Source organism: Salvelinus sp. IW2-2015, linkage group LG27, assembly GCF_002910315.2.
Source record: "Salvelinus sp. IW2-2015 linkage group LG27, ASM291031v2, whole genome shotgun sequence".
NCBI classification, from domain to species: domain Eukaryota; kingdom Metazoa; phylum Chordata; class Actinopteri; order Salmoniformes; family Salmonidae; genus Salvelinus; species Salvelinus sp. IW2-2015.
Genome location: NC_036867.1, coordinates 1,883,852 through 1,903,040, shown reverse-complemented (window position 1 = coordinate 1,903,040; position 19,189 = coordinate 1,883,852). Strand labels below are relative to the sequence as shown.

General features: G+C 41.1%; 1 protein-coding gene and 1 long non-coding RNA gene across 2 annotated transcripts; both read right to left on the bottom strand.

Annotated features, from left to right (window-relative positions):
* Positions 1–5,943: 5,943 nt before the first annotated feature.
* Positions 5,944–8,229, bottom strand: LOC111953963 (class E basic helix-loop-helix protein 22-like). The gene has a single exon (XM_023973453.2). It carries the CDS (start codon positions 7,686–7,688, stop codon positions 6,861–6,863), a length of 828 nt encoding a protein of 275 aa, XP_023829221.1. The 5' UTR covers positions 7,689–8,229; the 3' UTR covers positions 5,944–6,860.
* A 5,925-nt stretch (positions 8,230–14,154) lies between these two features.
* Positions 14,155–17,625, bottom strand: LOC111953257 (uncharacterized). The gene is made up of 2 exons (XR_002875846.1): positions 17,411–17,625; positions 14,155–14,936 (listed from the first exon to the last, which is right to left on the bottom strand). It is a non-coding gene; the product is annotated as an uncharacterized lncRNA (long non-coding RNA).
* Between the last annotated feature and the right edge of the window lie 1,564 nt (positions 17,626–19,189).

Genomic DNA, 19,189 nt, shown 5'->3' with positions numbered 1-19,189 from the left:
ATTCTCGCCTTTTAGGAACCTCACACACAAAAACACACACACACACAGAACATTCATATTCCATCTAGTAATGGATATTAAACACACGATGTATTACAGTGAACAGAACACCTGGGTGTGTTCTAGTGTTTGGATATTGGTTTTGAAAGGCTTCTCTGGCTTTGTTCACAGATTACTCCTGTTCTGTCTCCTTTGCATGTGTTTCTCCTGAAGGCAAAYCCATTTTTAAGAGGTTCTAATATTAGATATTAGACTGAAAGTTTAGCTGTCAGCATTTGAAAAAGCTTGAAAACTATTTAGGTTTTGTTGGCTGTTGTTATCTGTCTGTTTGTAAAACTGAAAATGTATAAATAAAATATTTAAATAACATACAAATCTATTTAGGTCCCCCCCCCCCATGGATTTGAAAACAATTCCTTTAGTTCTATGTTTTGATGTTTGTATTTACAATAACAAAGACAACCTCTGCCATGCTTTTGACCTATAATCCTAATCTTTAGATCAGATTGTGATTAAAAATAGACAATAAAATCAGGTAAAGGTCAAATGTTTGGGCAAATATGTAAACATGCAAAACGGATCAGATTGATGTGTAAATATTCACAATTAAAACTACCCAAAGCAGGAGTCTCCTAAAGGCTGTCCTTCTGTCATAGATTGGTCTGTCCCTCAGTCTGGCCTCTCCATTGGTCTTTTCCCTCTATGGTCACATGATGAGCAGTAGCAGTGTGTGATCATGATGATGATGATGAGCGCGTGGTGAGTGACTTGCATGGTAATTGTGTCATCTTCATGTCTTTAGTGTAATGTGGAAGCCCTGGTTAATGAATATCACCGAGAGGAGATTAATCCCACCCGGCCACAGCTCTGAGAAACCCAGGGAAGGTCACCACACGCATACTGATGAGGTAGCTAAGTTATTACACACATACATATATTTTTGCATATTTCTGGATCCAAAGTTATTATTATGCTTACACAATTCATTGTGAAATAGGCTATGTTTTTTTTGACAGTTTTATAATTCAAGATACAATTGTTTACAACAATTTGTGATAAACCCTCAAAGCTTTTCCTAGAGTATTGGTCATCTGGTCTAGTTCCCTGGCTTCACAGGGACAGTCTATGAGCACAAGGACATTTAATCCAATATTTTTCTGAAATCTCAATGCAAAAATAGGACATGTTTCTCCTTTAATCAGGACCATCAACCTTGTTCTTATGGCTTTGTCCTCCTGTCCTCACGTTGAATTGGTTCAGTGGAGTAAACCACTGAACAACCAAATAACCAAACAACTTCTGCCAATCCCAACTCTAACAACACCACAAATTACTGCTGTGTCTGCCGGATGGTGCCTTGTAATCCCAGGGGAATAAAAGGACATCAGATTACAGCACAAAGGAAAGCGCCACCGTTGAACTGGGATTGGGAGATTACGCTGAATAGGGCTTAATCTGATTAATATTGAGGGGAGAGAGAAGGTTTCTGGATGTTACTGTATAATTACATATTTCAGATGAGAGAATATTCACACTACTAGGTCACGTATAGGACACAGTCATCCAGTCATCCAGTCAGCCAGTCAGTCTATTAGTCAGCCTGTCAGCCAGTCAGCCAGTCAACCAGTCAGTTAGTCAGTCAGTCATTCATTTATCCAGTCAGCCAGCCACTTAGTCAGCCAGCCAGTCAGCCAGCCAGTCAGTCAACCAGTCAGGGACAAACATAGGGCCATATGTTCACCTGACCTCAAGGCTGACACTCAAACATCCTCTTTACAATCACTCTAAAGACAAGCACATACAACAAATATATGAATAAATGTCTGCATCACTGATTGTTAATATTAGATAAATACTGTATGTGTAACTGATGTGTGTAAACATGTAGACATATTGATAATAAATAATGTATGTAAAAAGCAATGGACAGTAGAATAATGATTGTGTTACTTATTCATCTCATACTCTATATGAGTTCTTACTCAGTCAGAGAAACCACACAGCCAGCAGTCCATTTCTGGACACTGTAATGACTTTTTCGGGGGGTAGAGTTTTCCTAGGCCATATAACATCCTCCATGTGACCAGAGTCTGCCTTCAAATGAGCAAAACACATTCCAATTGCAAAACAGAGACTTAGGATAAGCATACATGAACTATTCCTACTGTGTATATTAACATAATCCTAATCTGATCTCACTTGCTGTGTTTACTTTCTAATTTGTTTCGATAAGCTCCCCAGTCCTAGTCTCAGTATTGCCCCTTTTTCAGTATTCCATAGATCTGCATTGAACAGTGTAGTCTGCATGCCTAGGTTACCTACATGACACATTGGTAGCTTGTGCCTGACCAAAGGGAGTTACAGATGTAGGATCTTAATGTGAGCCTGTTTGCTAAAGCAGGAAAATAATCCTGCAGCAACAGGAAATGTCAATTATTATGTGAATTATAATTAATGGACATTTGTGTAGGGGTTGATAAATTTTAAGTTCGGGAAATCAAGCCAGAAATGTCAAAGTGGAAATTACAGACTTTAGAAGCCTTTTTACACCTCAAATACACTACAAGGTTGYATTTCCTRCTGGCAAGAAAATTCTCAGCAACAAAAGACTGATCAAATGAAGATCCTACATCTGTACAGCCCAGCAGTTGATATTGGGTGGCTGAGCCCAATGCAGGACATGTATCTTCACTCCCCCTTTATGACATGATGTGGGTCATTCAATTCCCAGAGTTTTTGCCTGTTACTGATATGTTGWATTCACTGCGCTTATGTGTATTTTATGTTTATCATCCTTAGCATACATCACATTAATGTTATGAATAGGTACCCTGGTGGCACTAGATATGGTCAATTGAATATTTGATGGTTTATGAAAAGGGGATTTTTATCTTTCCCCTTTTATTCATGACCTCTGAGTCTAGCCATAAACTGGCTATTGGCTACTGTTAGCCTGCTGGCTACTGAGCACTGGTGGTACAGTCAGATACCTACCTGTATTTCTCTTAGTTTACCACTGTCCTGCCATACAGGAGCCAGAGAACCATAAATGTACTGTTCAGAGTTTGGGAATCTGCCCTTGTGTTGGCTCAGACAGTACACCCCAGCTACACTCATCTATCGCTATGACTTSTACAGAATTAACTGATGCGATGGGGGGAAAACATTACAGTCAAACTCTCCTCCACTCCCTCCTAAACAAACTTGAATGTCTGAATCAGTGAAAACAACAAAAGACTCAGAATAAGATAACAGATCAAACACAATGAYATCAAGCTACCTCACACAGTTCACCACTGTAGAAGTCATCACATACTGAATCATGTTTTCAGTTGAGCTGCTTTSAACCATAGGTGCCTTCTTCCTGTTTCCTTTTGATAATGTTCTGGTTCTTCTTCACACACATGGCTCTTTCTCTCCCCAGGGGAAGAGGGTCTATTGGGCTAATGTGAGTATTAGTATGGTTTAAATTCTCCAGTCGTTTATGCATTAATGCATATTGCATAATTAATGTTTTTGTGAAGTCTCGGTTTCCAATAGCCCAATCAGCTGTCTGTCATTGCTATGGTGGGTGTAAAAATGTGCACCGCAGTTATTTTACTACTGGAAAAAGTGCTGAAAGCTGAAACAATCCAGTCTTGTGTGTCAGCTCCTGAAACTAGTTGATTTCTAGCAGTAATTGCTGACAGTATTTCTATGCCAGAGCCATTCTTGATGTGTGCCTGATTATTTCCCCTCCTGATTAAGGTTCATTGTGTGGTGATTCAAACCGTTTATGCTCTTGATGGGATTAGATAGGACAGTGTAATGACCCTGTTGTCTAAATGGCTCACATACACACACTGGGCTCTAGATTGGAAACTGGCACAGGAATATGACAAAGCCGTGAACTAGGTAGAATACACCATGTCAGATGGATATTCAGATCCTTAGAATAGTGATGGCAAATGTACAAGACTTTGTATGATATCAGCTCTCACTTGAAGGAAACACTGCTTATAAACGTGTGTTTGGTTTTTTGTTGTATTATAATCTAGAATATTCTACGGTGAGACACACTGCCAGTGTGTAATACCCTCAGTTCTCTGAGCTTCTTGTATCAGATGTAAATTATTTAAATGGACAACATGTACATAGAGGCATACTGGGCTATATTTCACTGTCATTTATTTGCTAAATCCATGTTTCTGCTTTAGAAACAATACATGTTTAGGTTATTTCGAATTTATGTGAAATACATTTAAATTAAAAATACTATCATGTATTTTATAATTCTATTGAATTGTTTATTTCAAAGATTAATCAAAATATATTGCAAGTAATTGTTTTCCATTATTATAGACAGCCTTATAGGCTTACCAGATAAATAGTTTAGTTCTCTGTCTATTGGCCAGCGAGAGTAGACTTATCCCATAGTTAACTGACGAAAGGGTCTTTGACAGAGCTGTGTCAATATACCCATGTTTATCTGCTTCTAAAGCAGTTGTCTTCGGCGAGCCCCACTGACAACGTCTCAAATGAAGAGTGGTGCTATCCATGGTGCTGAAACGCTGCTTTCACAACTACTGCCATCAAATAGTTCACTTTTACTTAGAAGACCCAACTAAGTGGCTCAGCTATTCAATATGGATATAAACAAAACATGATTTTGATACTTCATAGAATACTTTATAAAATAAAAGCTATAGTACCAAATATTAAAAAATATATAAAACAATTTGTTCTTATATATTATCTTGAATTACCATTATTTTGTCAATAATTATAATTTGTGTACATTTTTTTGTTGTCATTTGCTTTTGTTTTAATTCCCAAATGTATTTTAGTTAATCAAAAAAAGGTTTAATAGATCTACTGATGCTGTGAAACATCACAGTATCAAATAGCCTGTTGTTGTCGCAATAATTTGCAACAGAGAGAAAAGTTGAAGGCTTAAAAAATGTAGATCAGATGATTTATCCAATTTCCTAGATATCCTCTTTGCCCACTTCCTATTGTGGTATATCCTACATGAATTGGATTAAATGTGTGATTTCTAGCATAATACACAATTGCTTCAGTTGAATACAATTTTCCGGGGTTGCCCTTTGGCCCTGTCTTTTAATCTCAGTCCTGCTGATGGACAAGAGAAGCAGGACAATACAGGACAAAACACACCAACGGCAGTGCCGCTGATCACTGTGCTACGTCGTGATTAAAGACACCCAATTACTGCAATGAACAGTGTCGTAATTACGTTCCTTAATCACATTCTGGAGGTCTAATTGCCTTAACGATGTGTTTCATTAAACGAATGTAGGTATTACAGTCGACAGTTTTCATACACAGTTGTTGTCGAATTAACAAATTATTAGACAGCGTCATGGAAATTGTTTTAATAATAATAATTAAGCCTGGCCGAGCTTTGTGGTGTAATACAAACAGACATACCCTTCTAGCCGCGGGGCGACGTTGCCCACCACGTCTGGCCTTTGCTCCCAAGGCTTCGTGTGACTTTACATCTCAAGGTCCAGAAAAGTTACCGTTTGTGATGGAGCATAAAATGATCAACTCATTATTATTTTTACAACATGCTTGGCATGTGGCGACTTTCCGAAGATCAACAAGCACTTTATGGTTTTAGTAAAACATGACCTGAGAAAAGAAGAAATTGAACTGTTATTTAGGCTATGGGCCATGAATAGAGAATTATAATGTTAGAATATTTATAGTTGATAATTAGGTGCACAATCCCATTTCTTCAGATATTTTTTATTATTTCCTTATCCCACGTTCAGATTTTTTGAAGATAAATGAGACAAAGTGGCCTTTCTCTGAAAAATATATTTCAGTCCCGGCTTCGTTTTCTTAAATTACTTCAGTTTCAGTGATTTCATCAGACGACCAGACGAAGGTTTTCGTTTTGTTCAAAATATTTTAATAAAGCTTTCCAACACATCAACACATACAAATGGCCCTCTTTATTCTTATAATAACTAATGTATTTACAATAATCCACTGCTTGACCTGACAGCGCTCCTGATCCCTCAAGACCTCGGCCTTATTGCATGAGTGTGTAAGAAATGACGCAAATTAGACACGTCGCTAATGCAGAATACAGTACCACCACGCAAATAAAATGTATCAAATCAATAAATAAAAAATGACAAATTGAAAAGAACATGAACTGAATATACAGGTTTTTAGAGACTCAAATGTAATTATATTACAGTGCCAAGGAAACTGCCAATGTAGCACAAGTGTTTGATACAACAAAAATATATAAATGACTATAAACTCTGTATTGAGAGATTAAAACAACTAATTTCGTATTCATTTTAGTTCATTTTGCTTTCCCACAGACTCTTAGTTGCTCAACACATTCTCAAAAGATCACCAAATAACCACCAATAAGAAAACACCTTCTTAAGTTATAAATAAAGTAAGTAAAGCAGCAAGGTTGTGGTTTCTTATATTAACTAATGTCTTAAGTTGTTCCATCTATTCAAGTGAAATGGTCGCATGTTTTTGTCAGGTCACAACTTTTCACATAGGGTCCATATTTGCGCAGTGGTAAACAACTGTCAATCCATCACCACTTGCGAGACACTCATACATTTCTGTTTGGTTTTTCACTTTCATTCATACCAGCACTTAAAGGATGCTTTATATATACACAATCAAGCGTTGTCTTAACAAAAAGCGCTTCTTCCAATGCATTTGTAAATGTTATAAATGTACTCATCATCGGATTCACTTTTCTCGGTCTACACTGACTTCGAACCTCTTCTCTCCAAAGTCGCCGTTTGTTTTAAAAAGTGTTTTTCGCTCTCGCATGTGCTTCTCTGAGTCTCTGGTACTGGCTCGTTGTTATGATTCAGCTAAGGCTTGTCAGTGCATTGTTTAAACAGGCTCGAGGTGACGTTGTTGAAAAGGACACATTTATCGGGGCAGGATGACCCGGCCAATCCGGTGGCGAAGGGGTACACAGGCGGCTGGTCGTACGCACTTATCCCCGCACTCAGACCTGGTAGACCCGGAGCAGCAAGGGCCGTGGTGGCGGGTATGGACGCCGCTGAGATGGCCTGGCCCTGGTTCAGATAGGCCACCAGCCTCCTCATCTCCTCCAGAGCCTGCGCCTGCATGAGGATGTAGTTTTTGGCGAGCAGCAAAGTGGCGATTTTGGAGAGTTTCCGGACGGAGGGGCTGTGCGCATACGGGATGACAGAGCGCAACTCATCCAGCGCGTCGTTCAGGTCATGCATCCTCCGTCTCTCCCGCGCATTGATGTTTAGTCTGAGTGTTTTCTGCTCTTTGTTTTTCTTACCTCCCTCCGGTTTACCGGCGGCCACAGTTCTCCCGTCGGCCAGGAGGACCATCTCACATCTGCCGTCGCTGTCATCGTCCGGGCTCTGCTCCCCGCCACTGCTCTCTGCCGCCGAAGTCCTGTTGCTGCTCTCTCCGAATTTGACGCACAAAGATCCGGTAGGCAGTCCCAGCGGTCCCCCTCGACCTCCAGCCAGTCCACCGGGTTGAATCGGGTCCGAGTCAGTCTGGTCGAAACAACTGATGGGTGACTGGTGGTCCCTGGACCCCGGCAGGTCAACACCAGCCGCCGACCTGAAGGAGTCCATCTTTTTGTTGGAGACGGCGCTGAGAGTTTTGTGGAAAATATCTCCTGGTCCGTTCAAGTTCATTCTCCTGTCCATAGCACTTCCTCTCCTCCAGACGCTGCTTTAGTCGGTGGCAGTTTCTGGAGACTCTCTCCCGGCGACGGCTCTTGTATACGTTTCTTGCTTTGTGCGCTGTCAGAGAGAGTGAGTTGTTCTTGATCGCTTATTATTGCTCGACTTGTCAACTGAGATGCTGGAGACACGTCGGCTCTCTTTCMCTCTGCTCTGCTCTCTCGCTCTGCTCTCTGCGCTCGCGCTCCTTATCTCGCTCTGATTCACCTTCAGCAGATCTCTACGGCGATCAGCTTCACGCGCAAGAACGGGGTCTTTTACATCATTATCTCGAGGCGGGTTAATATGAAGAGGATTCGCCTATTGGGACATAGTTCTCTCTCACTCTCTCTTCCTCCCTCTCTGTACCCAATCAGGTTAACGTTTGAATTAATGGGATTTAAACGGTAACAAACAATCCCGCGTGCTCTCTCCCTCCTCCCTCTGTATCTCTCTGTCCCTCTCCGTTTGGGTATAGTGGCTCTGCGCGCCCACACGTTGTGATCTGAGGAGCTGCTTACAGCTTTATAAAGGGGCGCTCGGGTCTATTATTCCAGTTACCATCTGTATACACGCTTGAGTACATATGTTTGAAAGGAGCTGCCTCCTATTAGAAATCCAAACCACTGCTTTTAAAAGTGACATGCGTGGCGACATTCACCCGTCAATGCGCAATCTAAATGCGCCTCTCCATTTCAGAATGATGGATAAGTCAGGCGGATAATATAACTCTTCATTGACTACTGAGACACTAGACTATATTTATCCTCAAGTTTGACCATTTCTCCGTCCCTGCTTTCTCCGCTGTCTTCATCAAAAGGCCTTMATTTAGAACTTACACTATATTGATTCCACTCAAAGTTTACGCTTCTATTTGGTACAAGCCGTTGATTAATAAAACAGTAATACTTATTTTAAGCCAGTTCAAACTGTGTCGTGAGAATTGTAATTCATGCAATAGCCTACAGTTTTTAGCCTGAATTGCATAATATTTTTTGCTAACATTCCACTCCTTGTATTCTGTGTCATGCCAAATGTTTGACACGACAAGGACTGGCAAAGATACACTCATCTAACTGGTACCCAGGCTATTCAATTTCTGGTTCGATTAAAAGGATTTAAATTTTTCCAAATCGTTCATGGCCCCCAGATCCAAGCCTCTTTAACGTTTGCCTCTCCCCATAAGGAGCTTATATTGTCCAGACAATAGATGTGCAGTCGTAGCTATCTTATAATAAGATAATCATGGCATGATGACTAAATTGTCTGCAAAAAAATKTACTGATTTGCTTGCTGAGGTATTACTCACAATAAATAAAGTTATAATAAGTCATCTTAATAAGTAAATAACTGCATACGTTGAATGATTGAGTATAATCAATTATTTGCAACCCTCAGACTTCAGGCTTCAGAGAGAACAAAACCATCCAAAAAGGTCATGCTGACTAGACATTACTTGGGCTGACATTGCCATCTACTGACATGAAGTAGATCCTACATCTATGAAAACAATTCAGAACTGTGTTCCTGAGGGATCATATCATTTATTTACCCCCGAAATAAAGATTTCCCCTTAACCAAACTTTTCAGAATTAGCAACACCTCTCTCTCTGCCTCTCTCTCTGTCTCTCTCTCTGTCTCTCTTACTCTCTGCCTCTCTCTCTGCCTCTCTCTCTGTCTCTCTTACTCTCTGTCTCTCTCGCTCTCGATATCTCTCTCACTCTCTCTGTCTCTCTCTTTCTTTATCTCTCCCTCTCTTTATCTGTCTCTCTATCTCTCTTACTCTCTGTCTCTCTGTCTGTCTCGCTCTCTCTTGCTCTCTCGCTTTATCTCTCTCTCTCTCTCTTGCTCTCTCTCTTGCTCTCTCTCTCTCTCTCTGCTCTCTCTCTCTTCTTGCTCTCTTCTCTTCTCTCTCTCTCTCTCTCTTGCTCTCTTCTCTCTCTGCTCTCTCTCTCTCTTCTCTCTCTCTCTCTCTCTCTCTCTCTCTCTCTCTCTCTCTCTCTCTCTCCTCTCTCTCTCTCTGCTCTCCTCTCTCACACACACACACACACACACACTCCCCCATCTGTCAGCAGCATCTCATGGTACTGAGGTGTAATCTCAAGGTCAATGTTTCTGGGTTTTCAACCAGGTCAATTAGGCTTCCTACACAGCCTCTTGTAATGATATACTGTAGTGTCTGTGAGGGGCTTCTCAGCTTGCACTGACGCTGGAATACTAAAGAATGATGGTCTGGCGAGATGCGAAGACACTCACTTTATCCTGAGACAGCGAGGGAACACCTTCATGCCCAATCAGTCTGGGCTAATGAGACAAGATGGGGCTGGATGTAAAAACAGCATTCACAGGCTCAGCACCCTCCTGCCTCATCTCTTCTCTCATCACACAGTCAGCACTTAGCTGATCATGGAGAGAGTGTAGGGATGAAGGGGACCATCTAGAGTAGGGCCTGATGAGCTCATTGTGATTACAGGACAGGTGCATTTCCTCCAGAACTCTTGACTGAGTAGTACACTGAACAAAAATATAAATGCAACACTAAACAATTTCAACGATTTTACTGAGTTACAGTTAAGTTACATATAAGGAAATCAGTCAATTGAAATACATTCATTAGGCCCTAATTTATTGATTTCACATGACTGGGAATACAGATATGCATCTGTTGGTCACAGATACCTTACAAAAAAAGGTATGATGCCTCATGCCTCCTTCGCTTAGAGTTGATCAGGCTGTTTATTGTGGCCTGTGGAATGTTCTCCCACTCCTCTTCAAGGCCTGTGTGAAGTTGATGGATATTGACGGGAACTGGAACACTTTGTCATACACCTCGATCCAGAGCATCCCAAACATGCTCAATGGGTGACATGTCTGGTGAGTATGCAGGCCACTGAAGAACTGGGACATTTTCATCTTCCAGGAGTTGTGTACAGATCCTTGCTACATGGGGCTGTGCATTATCATGCTGAAACATGAGGTGATGGAGGTGGATGAATGGCACGACAATGGGCCTAGGATCTCTGTGCATTCAAATTGCCATCGATAAAATGCTATTGTGTTCATTGTCCGTAGCTTATGCCTGCCCATACCATAACCCCCCCTCCACCATGGGGAACTCTGTTCACAACATTGGCATCAGCAGACTGCTTGCTCATATGACGCCATACATGTGGTCTGCGGCTGTGAGGCTGGTTGGACGTACTGCCAAATTCTCTAAAATGACTTTGGAGGCTACTTAAGTTAGACAAATCAACATTAAATGATCTGGCAACAGCTCTGGTGGACATTCCTGCAGTCAGTATGCCAATTTCACACTCCTTTAAAACTTGAGACATATGGGGCCTTGTGTTGTGTGACAAAACTGCACATTTTAGAGTGGCCTTTTATTGTCTCCAGCACAAGGTGCACCTGTGTAATGATCAGGCTGTTTAATCAGATTCTTGATATGCTATACCTGTCAGAGAGACGGATTATTTTGGCAAATAAGAAACGCTCACTAACAGGCATGTAAACACATTTGTGCACAAAATCTCAGAAATAAGCTTTTAGTGTGTATTGAACATTTCTGGGATCTTTTATTTCAGCTCACAAAACATTGGACTAACACTTTACATGTTACACATTGCGTTGATATTATTGTTCAGTGCAGTACTCTTTACAGCTTAAAGATGGGAGAAATATCTTGAGTCTAATTGCACATCATAAAGGGATAATTCACCCCCAAATCAAAGTGTGTCAGAAATCTTCATACTTCAATAGAGGGCTACAGGGCTCCTATTTAAGCTACACATGATGGATCAAAATGTCTGTCTTGAGACTGTGTGTTTGTTGTGTCTCCATCCTCCAATTGGTCACTCTACATCGACTATTAACTGTCATCTCACACATTTACAGTTTTTCCTTTGATCTGTCTCTGAGCTATAATGTGCTGAGTGAATCCCCATTGTCAATATTTTCCCCCGTCTCACAGTCGAGTCTTAATGTAGTAAGTCATTTCTACCACACGGTGGTATACAACAACCACTATGATAAGAGCTACGGTATGTTTTTATCAGGATTTTTTTGTGTGAAGAAATCATTGCAAATCTTATCAACAATAGACATGGATATGCATGATATAAATTCGAAAGAATTCCAGGCAATTTAGAGGAGATTGAAATCCAGGAATTTAAATGTATTTAACTTCCTCAATTTTCTGCGTTGAAAAATAACTGCTGTTGTTCGACCATGAATATCATTTGACATGTGTTTATACTTATGTAATAAATGGTCATTCAATAATATTTGATGTCTTGTCAGGAATCATACATTTCCCCAAGGTGTGGAAATTATGAATACAAGGATATGGTAAACAACTTACATTTCAAAGGTTTATTAAACAACAATCATGTGCAGCACAGAGAGAGACTGACACGTAACAATCTGCCCCATTCCAAAGACAAGACAGTCATTATATGCTCACCCGTATCTCTGTTCTCTCTCCAGCTGCCTCTGTGTGCCTGGGCCCTGGTCAAAACATAGGCAACTTGCAAGGCCAGAGTGAAGTGAACCATTGAGTAGACGTCTCTATGACTTTAAAGTGCCTATAGCTGAATTACAGCCACCGGCCTTATCCCCAGGAATGTCACTTAGGGCATTAATGATGTCTAAGTGCTGTTTTATGGTGGCTCCTATCATCAGAGAGCAGTCAACGTCTGGTTTAATAGGCAGCTACAATGTAGAACAACTGTTTTGTTGCAAGGCAACACAATCACATGAAGAGATTTATTTTTGTGTTGAGTAGCAATTTCCCAATGCCAGAGTGGTCATTTCAGATCAATTACTGTGTTTGCTTCTGCTCTTAGAGTAGCTAGTATTCAGGTCAGGTCAGTTCACTGTGCCATGTCCTGCCCTGACTGACTCAACACTGAGATAACAGACTCTCTTTTTGAGTCTGAGGTCATTCATAGAGGCCCATGATTTACTGCAGCAGTAGAATAACCTAACAGAACTCAGGAGGTATGCCATTGTTTTCATTGGCCAAACACCAGAGTCACTAGAGATAACCCAAGAGGACTTTATATTACTGGGTCTCTAACAGACTATGCAGAATACCTTTTTTAATTTTCAATCTCTCTCTCTCTGTCTCTCAGCCAAAATCCTGTTATTTCGTACTGCTGACCAAAGGAGGGAGAGGAATCATGACCTAATTCAACATTGGTCAAATAGGAAAACAAGCAAATCACTGGTACCCAAGGGTAGTGAAACAGGTATTACATCACCTGGGAATGCCTTCTCTTCTTCCTGTGGTGCTATGTGATTGTCAGAGAAAGATACAGCTAACTTAATACTGTTTCAAATGTCGACACTGTATACCTATTGACCTATCAAATACATATTCCCACAGAACGTTCTGGTGAATTGTATACTATATTGTATGCTAGCGATTACCCTAAAACCTTGTCAACTTGATATAATGATTTGACATGCCATGTTGACCCTCACTCTGTGTTGTGTAGGGGCCTACAGTGGGGTACAACGTATTCAAGTCTGCCCATGTATGCAACGGCCACTAGGTGGCATAGCAAACCTATGGGTATTATTGTAAATCTGCAAACCGCGAAGAAACGATTCAACATAGGCCTATTTGATTGAATATGAATAAATGCTTTTGACAAATACAATTTCCATATCTCTTCCAATTTTTCGAGATGAAGTCTATAGTTAAATCTGGATTATATGTTCAGATTCTGACTCAAATTATCCTAGTTAAAATCAGAAATAGGCTATGGGTTGACTGGACGGTTAAATATGCAGGCCTAAGGATTAGCCTACGTATCCCATGTATAGGAGGCTACAGATTGGGGTTGATCGTTACATTAGGCTATGTTGTCACTGCTTGCAAATGTCATTACACGTAAACCTCACAAGGAGACAAGAAGACTACTATTTTTAAGAGAAATGTAGAACTGTGTGGCTGTAACTGTGTATGTGCGTGTGTGTTTGTGTGCATATTTATGTGAGTCCTGATGTGCGTGTATATGTATGCGTGGGTCTGCATGTAGGTTGTGTGCCTTTGTTTAGATAAATCCGGYTGTGCCCTGCTTTCGTGTAGGCCTATTCAATATAATAGCTTACTGTATATTTCGCGTATAATAATATTATTTTGCCGCGTTCGCGTATAGCGCAGGCCTACTAAAACAAAATGGGCTGCTTTCTGCGGCGGAATGGTTTCAGCACCCGTGGTGGTGGACAGCGCATTGAGAGCGGATCGTGTGTAAGCAAGGCCTCTACCTCAACCAAATGTCCTTAATTTACACTCGACAGCAGGGCACATTTACAACATCCTCCGACATATTTTAACATGTTTAAGCTGCATATGTTTTAGCTGCAATATATAATGTTGAATATCGACAGTGTACGCTACATGCATTTGAAATGACATCAGTTATCAGAACTTGAAGACATGAGCTGGTAGTATTGTGTGCTTTATTTACTCTGAAAAAAAGAAAACGATACAACATAGACTACAGGGGAATTTGCAGACAACAATTGCAGACACAAACCTTTTCCGTTATCGCTTTAGTGTGTCGTTTTAGTGAAAGCTGTGTGCGCTCGCGTAGATGACAGCAGGCTCCGCTCTTGGCATTCACCGCGTGCCTTAATTGTAAGACATTAAATCAAGGTCCGCTGTGAACACGGAGAACCAGAACCTCAGAACACTCAGTGTGTGTGTGTGTGCGTGTGCTACATTTGGCCAAAGCCACCCATAACAATCCTTCTTTTCCATTTTCATTTTCCATAATATTCCTTGTTCAATATAGACTAACCACCCGTTCCTTCAGACCTTCATTGCGAATAGTTATGTGGCGATGTCAGTGTTCTTTGAAGTTGGAGTGGCATTCTGGAATGGAAGGTTACTGTTGTAGACTATCAAACATCATCTCATAGCTACTGATAAATGTAGGCTATATACATTACACCACCATGACAATTGAATGTAATTTGATAGAAAAAAAACTATTAAACATTGAAGGACGGCGGCCATTGAGCTTGGTGACACCCGTGCGTAATGGGTTAAAGTCGTCACTAGCACTGTTTTTGGGGGCTAGATTCAAACTGATGGTTAGTCCGAATCCGTCTCCGGAGGCAAAAAGGGGGACGGGCCATTTGATCTTTTTCAAAGGATGTCTGTTTTGGCAAAAAAAGCGTCAGGAGTAGACTTCAACCACTTCGTATTCCTCCATCAAACACCTACCAAAAAAGAGAAGAAAACACCAAATGCGTCACAAACCTTAGAAATTCAATCCTGCAATCCTGTACGGGAAAGAGAGAAAAGCCTACAAACAGGGGGAAAGTGTTCCTCTTACATTAAAAAAAGAATTGAATAGAGATCCATAAAGGTCGCTTTCTGCTTGGAAAAATTGGACGGCAGTTTACAAGAGAAAGCATAGCACCAGTCTACTCGCAGGTCAAGTAAAAATAAAGAGATTCCGCAAAGCGCGAATGGGGCAATTCGAAAGCCTCAAAACTCCCCTCTTCCTGCATTCCATCAAYGCACCGTGGAACCGCCGAAGGCAAAGGTATATAGGCAGGCTCCTCTCCTCACAAATCCATCTGGGACCGAGGACGAGCTGAGCTGTACATGTCCCGTTTTCGATACCACTAAATGAGACTGATCTCCCTCAGCCCGGTCTTTTCCCCTCGCCGGCTGACTTCAGGATTAATGGCACTCTAGCCAAACAAATAAGGCATCTGCCTTCTGCACAAGAGGATTGCATGGGGGACGGTGACGTCACTGGGCAAACAGATGTTCTCTCTCTATAGCCAATCATCTTCCTGTGCCCTTGAAACTAAGGAAAAATCACTTCAATCTCAGTTTAAACCTAATCTCCCTGTATTTTAGCTATTGCAATTACTCGACGCACCTTGTTAAAGTGTATAGTGATGGACATAGAACGAATAGAAAGAGGATTTTAAATCCTGTTTTGTCATGTCAATGCACAGCGATCTGTGTGAGTACGCTAGTTTGATAATATCCCCAGGTGAGTAAGGCTATTGGTTTAGCCTAAAGGTTGGAAGTTGACTGCCTATATAATCAGTTACGTAATGTTACACGGTTCTAATAATGGACACACACTCGCGAGCGATTTTCTTTTTTCAATTGTGTCGAATTGTTTAATATGTGTGAGCCATTAGAACAATTTCGTTTAACAATTTGTTTAGGTCCAATGCTGGACCCTATTCGCTGTCCGTGGTTTTGAAACCAGTTCAAAGCGAGAGTATGAAACGGATGTGTCTGTTCATGTCTTTGCATTCATTATGCAAACTATTTTACACTTTGTCTTTTAAGCAAGAGAATGTGCATTAATTAAATKAATTGTGCATAGTATCCATGTGCATATATAGAATATAAAACGCCATAGTGTTTATAGCGCATGATAAACGCGTTTGAAACTGCATGCCAATAGGCTATTGGATGTAATCTCAGGTTGTGTTGAATTCAGTCATTATATCCATCAAGTTGCCTCATGAAACCAGTGCAAAGTATACTGAAATGGAATTGATCAATTATTGAGTTAAGGCTACTACCACACTTACCTCCACTACTCCTATTAGGACTAGCCTGTCTACTACAGCAACTAGGCTACTGCCTCACTTACCTCCACTATCCATTAGGCCTAGCCTGTCTACTACAGCAACTAGGCTACTGCTCACTTACCTACTACTCCTATTAGGACTAGCCTGTCTACTACAGCAACTAGGCTACTGGCCTCACTTACCTCCACTACTCCTATAGGACTAGCCTGTCTACTACAGCAACTAGGCTACTGCCACACTTACCTCCCTAACTCCTATTAGGACTAGCCTGTCTACTACAGCAACTAGGCTACTCGCCACCTGTAATCATCCACTACTCCTATTAGGACTAGCCTGTCTACTACAGCAACTAGGCTACTGCCTCAACAGTGCTGCTAAGCGTTCCAATAGGCTTTGGGAGCTATTTCTGCCTTGACACAGATTATATTCACTAATGTATATAAGTATAGGCTTGAACGCAGTTTGGATTCAGAAGGCTATGATTATTGCACTGCATTACCCATTCAATATTTGGGATGGAGAAACAAAGGGAAACGCCATTTTAGAATGGGGGGGGGGGGGAATCCCCCCTCCCATATGAAAAATCTAAATGATACAGTCCTTTATGAACCGATATTTGGAATGTGTAACAAACCCGCTTGATAGTTTACCTTCCCGCTATCCGATAACCATTGAGAACTCAACCTAGTAGATCCGTGCGCGGACCCATTGTCTCAAAGCGCCGCGCGACGAACAAACAAGTGCATAATGAGCATGCAGTCATTCCATCGTTTTTATCGATTATGTAGACTAACTCTAGTCCATATATATGAGCCCACTTGTGCAGTAACGTGTATAGTGATTCTACTGGCTCTTTGTCAACCTTATTCATATCCATAATTACTAGAGCATTTTATTAACGCCCGCCATAACAATGGCAAGTGCAACATCGGAGGCAAGTCCGTTATCTTTGAGTTCCTATGCTTTGAGCGAATCATGCCAACACCCCTACACCRTATAGGCTAGTGAGTGTGCATGGTCAGTTTTTATGCTACACATGGACGACACTTTAACAAAGCACATTTCTTTTCTTCTCATATATGATATCAAATACCGACCCAGTCGAAACATGGATGCTTCATACTCACCCTCTCTCGCAGGCCAGATGGTCGAGCCCATGGTATTGTCGTGTATCCATTCGCTTTTTTTTCTTTCACATCATTGTTTGATGTGATTCGTTTTGTTGTTAGCAAACGGCTTGTAGGCCTATTCCCGGTTATCTCGGTGTAGTGATGGACAATCAGGGAACTCCGGCGGGCGAGTAGCGGATTCTACCAGTGTGAGCGATGCTCTGCAAAGCATGGCTCCCTTTTCCCCTTTTTTTCAAAAGAGGGCAGGTCGTTCTGTGCTTTACAATGAGTTAAATCCCCCCCCCTCTTTCTCCCCCCCCACCCCCCCACACACTGTTGGAAATATCAAATGTCAATATAACATGAAAGGATTTTGTCATGTTAGCCTATATATGCATTTTGTTTGTCGTGTTTATTTCTTTCAAGATGTTAAATATAGCAGTGCACCAAATCATAGCGGACTAGATTTGTGTCATCAACGATAATCTGAACCTAGATTAGGTATGTGCGTAATAAAAGTACACCATTGAATCGACGTCTCCGTGTGCTGGGTGCAATTTGTCATGTTTAATACCGTTTGTCCTGAGAGCTCCATTAGTACGTTATAGTTCCACGCATTCTGCCTCTAAACCGCAGCTCAATCTCCCTGAATCTGTTCCAATGAGACGGTGAGCCCTCAGACCGCACGTGATGCATGGGCCAGATATAAATGTCAATTTATTTCACGACCTTAAATAGGTAAAAATGCTTATTTACAACTCCGAACGATTGGAGACGTTAAAGCACATCTCGACCCAGTTCATCTGAACGCATTTAACACATCTCAACCCAGTCATCTGAACGCATTTAACACCATCTTCAACCCAGTTTATCTGAACGCATTTAACACATCTAACCCAGTTCATCTGAACACATAACACATCTCAACCCAGTTTATCTGAACGCATTTAACACATCTCGACCCAGTTCATCTGAACGCATTTAACATCTCGACCAGTTCTTCTGAACGCATTTAAACATCCAACCCAGTTTATCTGAACGCATTTAACACATCTCAACCCCGTTTATCTGAACACATTTAACACATCTCAACCCAGTTTATCTGAACGCATTTAACACATCTCGACCCAGTTCATCTGAACGCATTTAACACATCTCAACCCAGTTTATCGCAATGTACTTAACCTATACTTGAAGGTCTTCTAAGTTAGACACTTTGACATCAATGGGAGCCGTATTCACCCAGGAGCATTTATTTACATGGATAGCATTCTTCTTATATTTGTAGAACATTATAATGCTGCATAGGCCTTCATTTGCTGTGAATACACCATGCGTTGCACCCTTTTACAAGCATAAATGTCATGGATATTCTGGCGCGTGTAGTTCTCATGCGGAGAGTGAGGCCAACGGCAGCTATCCTAATTAGGTCAAAATAGATAAGGTGTAATGCAGCTCTTACAGTACCATCAAATATAGCAACAATTCTGCTTTATAAAACACTGGGTTTTTGAAAAAATGTCAAATATTGTAGACCCCGAGGCAAGTAAAATGTGAGGGCAGTCTATAGGCGACTAGTTCTCCAAACGAGTCATCAGCCCATGTCTTGATATGAAAAACGAAGTGACGTTAATATCAGTCACTTTATGGATGGTAGCTTCTCGTACAGGCCTGCATATTTTGGTTGAACAAATTTGAGAATGAGTGTAAAAAAATGCATTAGGTCTATACACGAGCTATTTAATATTCAATTAATAATTAATTTAAGTGCCACCCCTGTGTTCGGTGCTACTGGTT

What these genes read in the sequence shown, in the direction of transcription:
- LOC111953963 (XM_023973453.2), bottom strand. Translation starts at nt 7,688, where the DNA reads ATGGACAGGAGAATGAACTTGAACGGACCAGGAGATATTTTCCACAAA.